At 38.9% G+C, this 13472-nt stretch overlaps 1 protein-coding gene across 1 annotated transcript in view; it reads left to right on the forward strand.

Annotated features, from left to right (window-relative positions):
• Positions 1-13466, forward strand: part of TFG (TRK-fused gene) — a gene marked incomplete at its 3' end in the record, with an annotated part of 19388 nt that extends 5922 nt beyond the window's left edge. The window contains exons 3-8 of the mRNA XM_009877230.1: positions 2261-2344; positions 3217-3363; positions 4881-5048; positions 6698-6838; positions 10884-10973; positions 13424-13466. Of these exons, the coding sequence (XP_009875532.1) occupies positions 2261-2344; positions 3217-3363; positions 4881-5048; positions 6698-6838; positions 10884-10973; positions 13424-13466 (673 nt within the window). The remainder of the gene's footprint in view (positions 1-2260; positions 2345-3216; positions 3364-4880; positions 5049-6697; positions 6839-10883; positions 10974-13423) is intronic.
• Positions 13467-13472: the final 6 nt, after the last annotated feature.

Consider the following 13472-nt stretch of genomic DNA (forward strand, 5'->3'; position numbering starts at 1 on the left):
GAGTAAGGCAGAGGGACTTACAGATTGGAAAAGAAAACCCAAACAGCTTTAATAAACAATAATAGAATAGTACTAATAGGGAAATAATAAAAATACTGAAGTATGTACAAATATACAAAGCCAGTATTGAACCTAACTTCCCCACATGATAGTAATCCCCACTGATGCTGCAGAGTAGGCAGACCATGGAAGTCCCAGATTCTGTGGCAGAGGGGAGCTGGATACAAGCGCTGGATTCAGGAACTCAGGATTGGGGTCGAAGGCGGAAGAGTGCTTGGGTCCTACTTGGACACCAGACCTTTGCGCAAGAGAGTTTAACCCCTATGATCCCTCAGCTTTATACTGAATATGCTGTATATGGAACGGAATAGTTTTGTTGGTCACCTGTCCTGCCTGTTCCTCCCTGAACGTGCAACTTTTTACTTCCTTGTGACCCTTTTGCTTCCTGGCACCCCCAGTGTGTTACACGAGATCCAGCTGTGACCTTGATCGCTGTAGGAATAAGTATAAGCAAGAGCCTTTCTGCATCCCAGTCCCAGGCAGTAACTGGAAGTATCGGACGCTATTGCTACTAGTAGCAGACACTGCAAAAACGTGCTATTAACTTCAAAAATGCAGCGTCTTAGAAGAAACTGAGCTGAAAAATAAAATCATTGAACAGAATTGGTTCTCTTTAGCTCAAATTGGGACAAAAGGCAACGTCTTAAGACTGACAGGCATTGTTAGGTGGTATCGATGGTACTACGCTAAGAAAACCTTCCATTGCAGAGGTGTTACTTGTAGTCAGGTATGACAAAATTAGACAGTTCTTCACATGTTGAGCTTTTTCCAACTCACTATCATGTGTTTAATGACTGTTTGTACTGAGGCATTCATTTATTTGAACATATTAACCATAACTTTTATACAAAGGTGGAACTTTGTCTCCAATGCTCAGAATTTTTAGGCAGTAATCTGTAATTATAAACATGTTTCTGTGTGTGTCCACAGAGTCTCCTTGTAACAGTGTTTAGGGAGGAACATTGGCAGCCTGGAGCTGGCTTTGTTCCAAGCTGTGTGTCATTTGTCTAGTGCAGTTGCTTTTAAAGTTTCGCTGGATAGTGTCTCATCTTGGTTTCCAGTCATCAGGCTGTTCGGGAAGGAAGTGGTCCTGCTATCGCTTATCCATCAGTAGACATGTTTTCTTGATAATGCATTTCTGCTCTTTTCTTTGCAGTGCCCTTTTTGTGTTCATTTAATCTATTAATAATCTATTGAATGTGTTAAAACAGCAGAAAGTCCATTCTTCCAAAGAGAATAGTCTTGTCTTGTCTGTGATCTTGTTGAGTAGGCAAAGGTGTTAATGTGAATTTTCTTGACTTAGGTTAAAAATTGTGAGAGAGTGGACTTAATGGGAACTTGGTATCTCTTTTGGATGTTAATAGGATGAAAGGCATTCAGCGCTTTTTGCATAGCCCTTTGGACCTTAAGAGTATAGGATCTCATACAGTTCTAATATAGTGACTGATGGCAGATTCGTTAGGATGCATGAGGATGGGAGTTCCTCTGAAATCTGATACGCACACAAAGTGGCTAAGAGTTGAGACTTCACGTCAAATTCCTGGTTTGAGAGAAAAATTTCTTCTGCCTACATCATCATGTCTTCATTCCTATTTTTGTGTTAAGGCTGATAGGTATTTTTACTATACACTTTTACAGAGGAACTTTATCATTCTCGTGTTGAAAATGTCTTGCACCTCAGTGTTCTGAGTATAATGTAAGACAGTGTTCTAGTCACTTTAATTTTTCTCTTGTTAGTGTGCGTGCTTTGTTTTTAAAAATTGAATTGGGATTGCTTTGCATCATCTATCTTGACTTTCCTGTCCCTTTGTGAACAGCACAATTTTTGAGCCACTTGGGATAGGCATATAACTTTAACTGACAGCATCGTTCTTTCTGGTGTTGGGCTTAGGGAACTCTTAGCTCTTATATTTCTTCCTGGTTGTAAACGTAAAAGAAATAATGGACTATATGGAACTCACAAAGGACTAATGTTAGAAGGTTCCCTTTTGGAGCCAGTCGTGCTTTTGTCTTAACCTTCTTGGCACAATTTATCTGCACATTGACTTTCGCACTAAAGTAATAACCTTTTTTCCCCAGTAACTTCAGAATCAAATAGGGAAGGGTGTTTTTGAGTAACGAAGTAACCGTTCTGCCCCAGTTTGAAGTTCAGTAGATAATAGACTTTGCTTTTAATGTAACTTTTTCACGTTCTTTTCAGATGGAGATCTTATAACAATTTTTGATAGCTCAGATCTTTCCTTTGCAATTCAGTGCAGTAGGATACTTAAGCTGACATTGTTTGGTAAGTATAGATTATTTTTTTCTTTTTTTAATACTGTTTATTAAAATTAAGGCAGTGGACTTCACTGGAACCTACTAAAAAGTTTCAGTTTGTCAGCTCAGAAAAATGGAAGTTAAAAATACTGGATGAATACATGGTATCTGTTTTCTCTGTTGATGTTACCCGTGACATTTGAACTTACAGAAACTGAAACTATTTCTTTTTATAAGATTGATAAAAGTATTTGCCACACATATATATGTGGTCCATGTTTTTTTCTTAGTGTCATTTTCCATGGTATCTTCCATTGTCTAGCATTTGTGGGGTTTTCTTCACAGGCGTGTGAGAAACTTAGGATGATTATCTTGCAATATTACTAGTATGCTGCTAAAAAATAACATTAAATGCTTGAAGTTGAGTAGATTTTAAGATTTATCCTTTGGTCTCTGTATAAAATAGTTCTTTATTTTCAAGATGGTATTGGTAAATTAGCACATAGTTCCAAAATACAGCAAACAGCCTTTAACTTGGTGCTGACGCAATTCATGAATTGCAGCACTGTTGTGTATGAGGGACAGATTTCCACAACCAAGTATGATATTTGTATCATTCGGGGTACGTCCATGGAAATATGTAAACAATGCAGAAAGTTACTGCAGACTTTAATCTGCAGTTCTGGTACATTGGATTATGTTGAACTGAGATTCTATTAAAGGAATAGTATGCTCTGGAATTACTTCAGTCTGTTGACTAAACTTTCACTTTGAACTCCACAGAGGATGGTAATGCTACAAGCAAGTAAAAATTGGGACTTTATTTATTTTCTTTTGAATTTTAAACTGGATGTCAAAATGTTACTGCAGTCTTAACTTTATCTAATTGCTATTTTGCAGTGAATGGACAACCAAGACCCCTAGAATCTAATCAGGTGAAATACCTGCGTCGAGAGCTGATAGAACTTCGCAATAAAGTCAATCGCTTACTGGACTGTTTAGAACCACCAGCTGAACCAGGGCTTTCCACTAATCTGCCTGAAAGTGGTAGGCAGCCTGGCAAAGAATTATTTGGTTTCATTTGCAGAGTTGTGTGGTGTTTAATGAAGTGAAAAATGGAGACTTGAATACTGGTTGTGATCATTCTTAACTTTCTTGTTATTTGGAACCTAAGTTTTAATGCTTTCGTTATTTCGAAGGCAGAGCTTACATTCAGATTATCTGAGGTACAGTACTAAGTTAATATTGGAATAAAACTTAAAGCCTGAATGTTTGTTGCAATGTATGAAAATGCTGTAACTAACACTTGTGAGTCCTGACAACGTTTTGAGAGGGCTTTGAGCAGAATTAATAGTTTGTTGTTCCTGAAGAGTTCTTGCTCGGAGCTGAACACTCTCACTGCTTACTTTGGGCTAGCTCTGGTGCTTATCTTGCCATGTTGCTAAGCAAGTTTGGTTCACTAAAACATCAAAAACTGAGTTCAGCAAAAAATTATACCCACTTTTTTTGCCAGGTTAGGAAATTGAATCCCCACATTTTGAGCTCAGACCAGCATCAGAGCTGTCTCAGGGTAAGCAGCACAAGGGTGCAGGTAGGGGTGGGAAAGGATTGCTGGGGGAGGGCAGAATGGGGATGGAAGTCTTATACTCCCAGTTTTGAGGCATTAATCTCCTAGCTTAGGGCTGTTGTACTGTAAAAACTATAATTCTGTGTGCTTAACTACAGATTTTAGGTAAGCTGGACACAGAAAATAATGACACAAAGTCATGGAGTACAGTATTCTAAGTAAAGAGGCAAACCAAGAACTCAAGCCTTTCTCTTGCGAAATGCTGCTTCTATATTGTACACTTCAAAGTTTTGTTGATTTTGTTGTTTTAAAAATCCCAGCCCCTGTTCCTTCATTATAAGCAATTACTAGTTTCAGTAGAATACTATGGATTCTGGTTATAAACTATTTGGAAGGAGTTTATCGTGGTAATCTTAAAAGTAAACAAAACTGACCATCCTAAAGCCCACCTGTATTTGTTTGTTTTTAAGAGAAAATGTAGCTCTCTAGTAGGTGAGGGGTTTCTAAGTGATTCAGTGTTGCCTGTAGAATTGCAAGAAGCTGAACTTCACCTGTTAGCTTAGGAAGATTTTGGGGAGAAAGGGATAGAGTAAAACAGAAACTGCAGTTGATAAAATGCTGTAGTAAACTGGAACCTGTCCTGTTTGTTTTCTTAAGTTTTTAATTCTCTGTGGAGAAGTTGTACCAGAACAGTTTGTTTGAAGGGAACCTTGTACCTTTGAATTTAAGACAAAAGGGTGTGTGATACTGATACTCTACAGTGTCAGTGTATCTTTAAGTAACAGTGCATTCAAACCTAAGCTTTGTGATTCATCACAGTTTTCGATACATCACTGATCGTCCCTGTTAGCTTAACATAAGCATTTCAACAGTTAAAACATTTAAAAAACCCCTACCCCTACAACTATGTAATGTTAAAGTTGCTGCAGTATAGTGTATATGTATGATGGTGTTTCCATTCTTAAGAATTAATAATTGGGCATTTTTTCTCTTCTAGATGCTGTAGACGGTAGGGAAGAAAAGCCAGCTGCTGCTGACTCTAATGTGAAGCCATCTACACAAGTTATAGCAGCAAGCATGTCTGCATTTGATCCGCTAAAGAACCAGGATGAAATTAGCAAGAATGTCATGTCAGCATTTGGCTTGACAGATGATCAGGTGTCAGGTAAGAATAGAATCATAGAATCGTTTAGGTTGGAAAAGAGCTTTAAGATCGAGTCCAACCGTTAGAATACATCTTATGAAAAGGAACGCAAAACCTGTTCATAATCAGCGTCTCAGATCTTGATTTGTAACAAAGGATTTGTATTTTGGATGTGCCAAGCTGTGTTCTGAATTCACTGTTTCTTTTCAGAATTCTAAAACTTGATACATTAAGGTGTTGTAACTGTGTTTGCTAACTTCTGTATTCAAAATGTTGAAATGTGGTTGGTTTTAACATTGTGTTTTAGCTTAGCATAGAAAATGGCTTAACATTTTTTGAATTATTTAAAGCTGTTGTATAGAGTAACTTAATCAATACCTGTCAGTGATAGAAAAACAGTATCCACTGCTCTGCCTTAGGGTTTGATCTTGCAGTTCATGTTCTTGGCTTGTGCTTCTACTGTTTGGGGCAGTCTGAATGTTTCGTATGGCCCTGCCTTTTCTCTGTTTCATTTCAAAAGTAGATAATATCAGTTTTTTACTGTTAACAGAAAGGAATAACATACTTGCTTGAATTACAGTTATTCTTGAAGAACTACATGATTGTCAGGCCTACCTATACGAGAATGCTAAACATATGAAAAATAATTCTGTTAAACTGAATGCAGTCAGCTTGAGAGAGGATAACTGAAATTAGAAAAGCAATGTAGTGTGATACAGAATATAGAAAAATGATTTTGCACAGACTCTGTGTGGGTCTGGCAAGGTTTAACAGAGCACTGAAACCTGGAAGTAAAACCACTGTTGCTGTGTACTCCCAAGTTTAAAGCAAGTTATCTATGAAAATTAGACGTAGGCAGATTTGATGAATTCCACCCCTAATTAGAGTAACATGAAAACACTGCTGGATTAGTGGATTCCTGTAGCTAAGAGCTGGAAAGGTCCAGGTTTAAGCTCCCTTGTTTCTAAAAAAATATTTTGTATTTAATTGTAGTATATTGTACCTGTTCAGAACTTCTCACTAATGTAGAGAGAATCTGAATTCTGTTTCCATGCTTTCTTTGGGTGCTAGCTGGAATATTTTCAGAATTATCAAAGCAAATAATTACTTTTAGAGTGAAGTCTGTGATATCCTGTCCGGGTGTGTGATTTTGACACCTTCCTTGGAGGTTTTCTGTTCACATGCCATATGAATACTGGCAAAACACTTTGCCTGGGCTGATGTGGGCCACAGTAAAACACAAGTGTGTTTGAACAGTTTCATGGAGCCTTTCACCTTTGTTCCAGATGAGAAAGAATAGGTACATAGGTGTTATGTTCTGTCCAAACATAGCAAGCCTTCAGTGTACTTGTGCAAGGTTTTAACACTTGAAGCTGTTGAAAACGTGTTGTCATGGAGGGACCCCTCAGAGGGGTCAGGTTCCTTGGAAGGGTGAAGTCTGAGTGAACTAGAGACAGGTAGAAAATTCCACCCCCCAGATATTTTCAAAGGAGAGTATAGATGTGCACATACATTTAGTTTGAGCTTGGGCATGCCACTCTCAGATGTAAACCTGTGGAAAACTGGAAAAAATTTTTAAAACTTTGCAAGAGAATAGTCTTATGTTAGACTTCGCTTTTTATTCCAACTCTGTTCATTTCGCATAATGTCTTTTGTTATTGCTCCTCTAGGACCACCCAGTGCCCCTGCAGAAGAACGATCAGGAACACCGGACAGCATCGCTTCCTCCTCTTCTGCAGCCCATCCCCCTGGTGTTCAGGCACAGCAGCCACCGTACCCCGGAACACAGCCACAGACTGGTCAGGTGGAAGGTAAGCAGGGGGGTTTTCTAAGACTAAATGGTGGTATCTGAGTCTGAGCGATCAGTAGCTGTGGCTTCCAAGACTGAACTCTTTGACTTCACCAACCAGAAAAACTTCTCCTCACATGCTGTTTGACACAGAAACAGCAGATGGAGCAGTAGCTTTATGTAAAAGGGCGAGTGGTGTAACATGAGTATTTTCATGGTACTGTTTTCTGCTTGCATTCGTTTACTGTAAGGCAGGTTTATATATGATGCACTTTAAATTTCTCTGAAGATCACAGTTCCTATCATACCCTGTGTGTTGTGTCAAGGTTCTACTCATTAACAGTTTGTTGGCTTGCCTGCTATGAATAAAAATGTTTACTCTACATTTCTGTCTAACAGAACAGAGCCATTATTGCATTGCTGTTTCATTACGTAGGTCTGTGGGCTTTTTAGGTTAAACCTTGTAACTGTCCCATATGCATTGTAGTGTTCCTTTGTAACCCTTGAGAGCCTCAGCTGACTCCCCTTTAAAGGTTAATGACGTAACTCTAATATTCAGATTTCTTTGTTTTACCCCTTTTACGTTATTTGACTTCTAAAAATAAATCTATTCAGAGGTTTAGGAATTATTTTCCTATTGATATTTCAAAGAGCACTGAGCCTTCAGACCTGCATAGTTCTGGATGAAGCTGTCTGTGGAATGACTTGCTTTGGTATTTCTACCTCCATACAAAGTGCAACATGAAGTTATTTTCATGTTAGTGTAGAAACAAGTTACAGCCCTCTGCTGCTTTCTATACTGCCATGATGCTGAGATACATGAGAGGCATTACTGAGGTGATCACGCTATCCACAGTCACTCAGAATGTCTTCCCTGAAGATACAACTCTTTTGTGTTTGTGTGTGGAAGTTATTTTGGAAAAAAGTGCTTCAGTTTGTGTCTGCAGCCAGAAAATATAATATTTGAAAACCATACTCTGAGATACTGAACTTGCATTTTATGTATTTAGTCTTTTTTACTTTACTTTTACTTTAATACAGTAAGGTGTGTGGTTGATGTTAAACTAGAACTGAAACAAAAGGTGAAACACTTAAAAGCACTAGCAGCACTAGGTTGGAATCCTACATGACTGCTAACACCAGGGAAAGTGCTTGTTTCAGCAAAACTCATCTTAAAAAGAAGTTGTTGAGGCTCGTGCATCAGAATAGATGTAAGGATTTTCTAAACTTGTGTCAAGGAAAGTATAGTAGGTTGGTTTTTGTTGGTTTTTTTTAGCACTGAACTGTGCTAGTCCCTTTTTTAGATGCACATAAAAGTACAGTAGCACTAATTATGAGGGTCTTGGTCTGTACTTCATGCAGTTTTTATTATTGTCTCTGAAATATGTTAAGTATTGATGATATTGTCTTCACTCTGATAAAATAGGATGGTTCAAGTATGGGAGCAGAAGTCATTATTGCACTTTGTTAATCACAAATACTGATAGGAGCACTTGTGCTGTGTGTTGTACGCATATGGTAAAGAACAGTCTATTACCAGAGCTGGGTAATAAATGTGTGATTATCAACCTCAGAGGTTTTTTTCCCTAAACTAAGTGGCTTCTATCTGAAGTGTTCAGAAGCTTTCATCTGAAACATGGAGCAGCTTTCTGTACTTCAGTGTTTGATAGCACCTCAGTCCAGGGGTTAGCTGGGGATGTATGCTGACCTGTCCTGCTCTCCCACAGCCAAGAGGAGAACCAGTGCAGGGCCATGGCCCAGCCAGAACTTTGAATCATTTCGATGGTTAAGTTTTCAACAGAATTGACTCGCACACTGTTAGTGCAGAGCATGTTCTTGTTACAAACTAGTTTTAAAATACTAGTTCACTACCTAAAAAAAAAAAGTGAAAAATCCAACAACAATCAACCGAACAAGAAAAGCCAACAAGGAAATGGAACACCCCAATCTGTGCATCCTCCCTCTTTCTCAGTATTTTGAGATTATAAGTAAAATGATCATTTGTCAGTTATTCTGCAAATATCAGGGATTTGGCTTTTTTAATGGCATTCTTTGCCAATAAATAATGTTAAGATGATTATAATTGGTTATTAGTAGTTGTTATTTGTGAATACCAAGTCATCTTGCCTATGTGTGCTGATACTAAAGAAGGACTTGTCTCAAATGCTTAGAACTTGATAAAGCAGAACAATAAGTTTGATATCAGTGCAACGCAGGCATTTCAGTATAGAGCTGTCCCTCACGGCATGCCTGTGCTTTCATACCACTAAATCCAGTTACATACCAATGTGAACACTTTTTTAGTTTTTCCTGAAATAGATATAAAGGTTCATTCATGTAAGGACTTTGACCTTCTAATGAGAAGAATGTTGAGTGGCTGTACCTATTTGGTCTTTGTTCTGACTCAAGCTAAAAATGGCTGCTTCAGTGCAGAGGAACAGCGGTGAATGCTGGCAGATCCCTGACTGCAATAAGGACTGCTGTTTACAAAACCAGACACCAATGCTATAGCTCATCTTCTTTTCAGAGTAAAAATTCAGTGAGAGAGAAAACCGTATGTGTTTAGGGACCTGCAGGATCCCTGACTGCATTTATGGCTGTAAATTAAGAATGTTTTCTTGAAGAGCACTGGAACACATCTCTGCTCCTCACTAAAGCTTCAGCCCTGGTGAAGACAGCAAGTCTTCTTGGAAAGCTTTGTAAAAAAGAAAAATCCGTGGTTTCTTTCATAGCCCTTTCCCTGGGATCTCCAGCAGGTGCCAGTGTGGTCTCTCTGTTAGTAAGTCATTCTTCCCACAGCCTCCGGGTTGTTCTTCCAGAACTTCCCTGTAACAGCCGAGTTTAGGAAACTGAAAACATGCGTTCTGAGTTTTTAATCCTTAATTATCAGGCTAACGGGCTTAAATTCTCTTCAAGCCTTGTGTTCAGCACTCTCTTCATTCCAAAATAATAATTGCATACCAAGTACTATTTTGAGTGACTACACCAATATACAATATTTTGAAAACCTTAGTGCAGATGTACAATACTGTTGCTTTCAGCTGCAAGTAATGCAGGGAAAAGAAGTAGTAAGGAGTTCTTTTAAAGCTGCCTGCACAGGGGTCTGGGAGGACTTGGAGCAAAGCTGAGTTGCTTTTTTCTTGGTGAAGCTCATAAGATACAACTTAAAGTATATTTATACAGTCTGCTGATCTTTGCAGAATGAATAATAGTACAGTAATGCTTTATAATAGTAAAGTTCCGATACTTGCTATAGTTCAGCTAAGCTTTAATTTTGGCAGCTAATTGTTTTTGTTCTTTGATTGTATCTGTTACTGAATTGAAAAACAGCTGAAGCATAAAGCCTAAAGAGGGCCCACAGGTTAAGTCTGAACAAATATTGTGCCTCTTTTTGACAAGAAATTGGAAACAGTGAATTTAGGAAAAAATAGCATTGAATTGGAATACCCCAGCTTAAGAACATAGATTTTTATTTTTGCCTTGGGGTGCATACCTCTGGGTCTCTTAAGAAAACTTGGCTTAGTAAGAGATGGATGACTTATCTGGAAAAATGTGGTCAGAATAAATAATGTACCACTCTGCTTACACTACTTTGATGCAGAAATGGTCTTAAAAACCTATTATAAACAGACAGTGTGAAGACATGTTTAACTTTTGAAGTACTTAAATTACAGTGTAACTTCTCGAGCAGTTATGAAGACATTTAAGGATTCCTGCTCCGTTTCCCACCAGAGTCACACTAATTAAGGTTGTATGGCTTCTGCCATCCTCTGAAATTGTGAAATAGTTCGCCTCACACATAATTAGTGCTATTTATTCTGTTGGAGCTAGATAAACATTGTTTAGGCTTTATAACAGCATGGTTCAGAAGCTAAAACCTGGAGATTGATTTCAATTGGTAGCTGGATGGAACACATTCAAACTTTTTTTTTTTAGAAAAAGCTTTTACATGTTGTGAGAGTGTTTGTTTCTGCGACTTTTTGAACTGTTAGGCTATAATTCACTCTATGTTTATAGTACAGCTAGGGTGCCGGGCTTCAGCTAAACATGTTTTTTTTAATCCATAGGTCAGATGTACCAACAGTACCAGCAGCCAGGCTATCCCGCTCAGCAGGCGCAGGCTCAGCCCCAGCAGCAGTACGGGATGCAGTACCCAGGTAAGCAGCCCTCTCTCTCACTGGGCAATTCAGCTGTAGAACCTCTCCTTCAGTGCCTGACCCTGTCAGCTTCGATTCCTCGACCTGTGAGGCAGCCCGAGTGCCTGCAATTCTACAGGCACCAGTAAGAGAACACCGTAGCTGTCCGTACTTTTAATATATTGTTGGAGATCTGGTCTCTTGATCCTGCTCGGTTGTGACTAAAAGCAGACTTCTTTATATAGAGTAGCAGAGTGCATTGTTAGAAGGCTAGACAAAATGAATCACCTGAGGTATGAGCAGTCTTCAGGATTAACTTCTGCAGTCTTGCAATTCTAGCAAGTGACTAAAACATCCCAATTCAGTTTCCTTAAATACCAGAGGTGTATAAAGATGGCCCCTATTGCTTGCCTCTAGCATGATCTCCATGTTCAAAATTCTGTGGTGTGAACACTGATTGTAGTTTGTCATTTAGTCGGTCCTTGCCTATTACAAATACTGTGATTTCAGAGAGACATTCAAGTGACAGAGTTTCTTAGATGCTGATTTTGCTGATACCCTGAGGAAAGGTGTGAGTAGACTTCTAGCATTGAGAACATTTTAGTGCACAAGGGGTTTATCTGCAGTCAAATATGAAAAGCTGGCTTTTGCTTGTACCCAGAATAAACTCCAGAGCTTTCAGTTACTTACTTTAGAAGCAACTGGCATCTGATAGTGCCTAGTATATGCTAGGAATCATAATCCAGCAACAGCTGATTCTGTAACAAATTGCAAGTTGCTTTAATACTCTTAGAAAATGACACAAAACATTTATCATTCCTTGTTTTAAACGATCTTCTTAAACTAAACAAAAGACTCCTATACCATTACGTGACTCAGAATAGAGCCTGTATGGCCTTGTCTTTTTGGTGTGCAATGTACGCAGTGGGAGTGAGTGCACCAATTTTTGATGTAAATGAGACCACTTGCAGAGCCAGTGGAGAAATTCCATGTTTGCTTTGGATAACTACCCTAGAAAACTTGGAACTGAAGGTTTGTGGTGCAGCCCCTGTTCCTGTGTACTGTTTGAGAGCTGGTTGGTTTGGGTCTCTAAATGCTATCTTGTTCTCTGCAGATTTCTCACCCCCACATTTGTAATTAGAAGACAGTGACAGACTTTCTGAAGTGTAATTTCAGAAGAAGTAACAAGCCTGATGGAAGTAGAAGGGTCTGTCTGACTTTCTTTAGGCTTAAAAATTGAGTGGAGGAGAAAAAAAGGAGTTTCCACCTGCTTTCTAGTCATATCTTACCAGCAGCTAATCCATTATTTTACTGGAGAACTTCCTGTGAAAGCTGTGTAGTGCCAGGCGAGTTCTGCATTCTAATCAACATCATCTTCAAGTTAAGAATGAAACACCACCAAAACTTAGCTGGGACTCCTCTATTTCTCCTAAGTTATTTCATGATTAACCTAAATCTTTCAGAAACAGTCTTTTTTTGAGGATCTCATGACAGCAGCCTTTGAAGATCTTGACTTCATTTGCTTGTTTTGCTGTTTTTCCTCTGAGTATTGTCTCCTTCCAAACCCATGTTCCCCAAGAGCAGGTTCCATTCCCACTCTTGTAGATCTTCTAGGCACCCATGTGGCTATTTACTCATGGTAGTAAAAGTGGACCCTTGAGAGATTTGTCTCATGAGTAAATTTCGATCCCAGTTGCAAGGTGAGTTTACTCCAGTGCATTCTTCAATCCTTACTCTTTCTGTTTAGGGCTGTGCACTTTTAATAATTCGTGTGTCTGGTGTTTAATGCTGACAGGATTCCAGTCACTGGAGAGGTTTCATTGCAAGTAGCTGCAGGTGTGTCTCATGATGGATAAAAGTAGCTATGTCTTTGTAAAAGGACTTTGTGTCATTTTAAAGTTTTCAGTTAAAAGGAAGTCCTTTTAGAAGCTGGTTTTATACAGAAAAAAAACAAATTTGGGACATGTTTAAATGGAAGTATTGTACTTGAGTAGTCTGTTTTGCACAACCTTTTCATCTTTAATCCTAAGGAACTGAAAACACTTAAGATATAACCCAAGGTATGAGTTAAATTAAACCCTAGCAGTACTTCCGTGACAGTTTAGCTTAAAGTTTTCCTTTGGGAAAAAGGTTGCGTTTTGCCTCAGTTGCCAATGAAAACGCTTTATTTTTCATGTGATATGATGGTAAAATACTATTTGTCATTGCTTTTAAATTTCATGTCGTTTGTAGGAAGACTGTCTTGTACAAACTTTTTTCACCCTTGCCGTGCTGCCATGGTAGTGCACCAAAACCAGGCAGCGTGCTTATGTGGAAGGCAGGAAAACGTGCAGTTAGTTCATTCTTGGTTTGCCTTTTCTGTGCTTACTGCGTCTGTGTTTGTCACTGTGAGCACGCACAGAGAAGGTATTTCTGCAGATGCCCGCGGTTCATTGCTCTCTCTCACCCCACCTCGCTCTTTGCCTTCCCAGCAGGCTACAGCCAACAGCAAACCCCCTCGCAGCCAGCCCAGCAGTTCCC

This window comes from Apaloderma vittatum, unplaced genomic scaffold, assembly GCF_000703405.1.
Source record: "Apaloderma vittatum isolate BGI_N311 unplaced genomic scaffold, ASM70340v1 scaffold16669, whole genome shotgun sequence".
NCBI lineage: Eukaryota > Metazoa > Chordata > Aves > Trogoniformes > Trogonidae > Apaloderma > Apaloderma vittatum.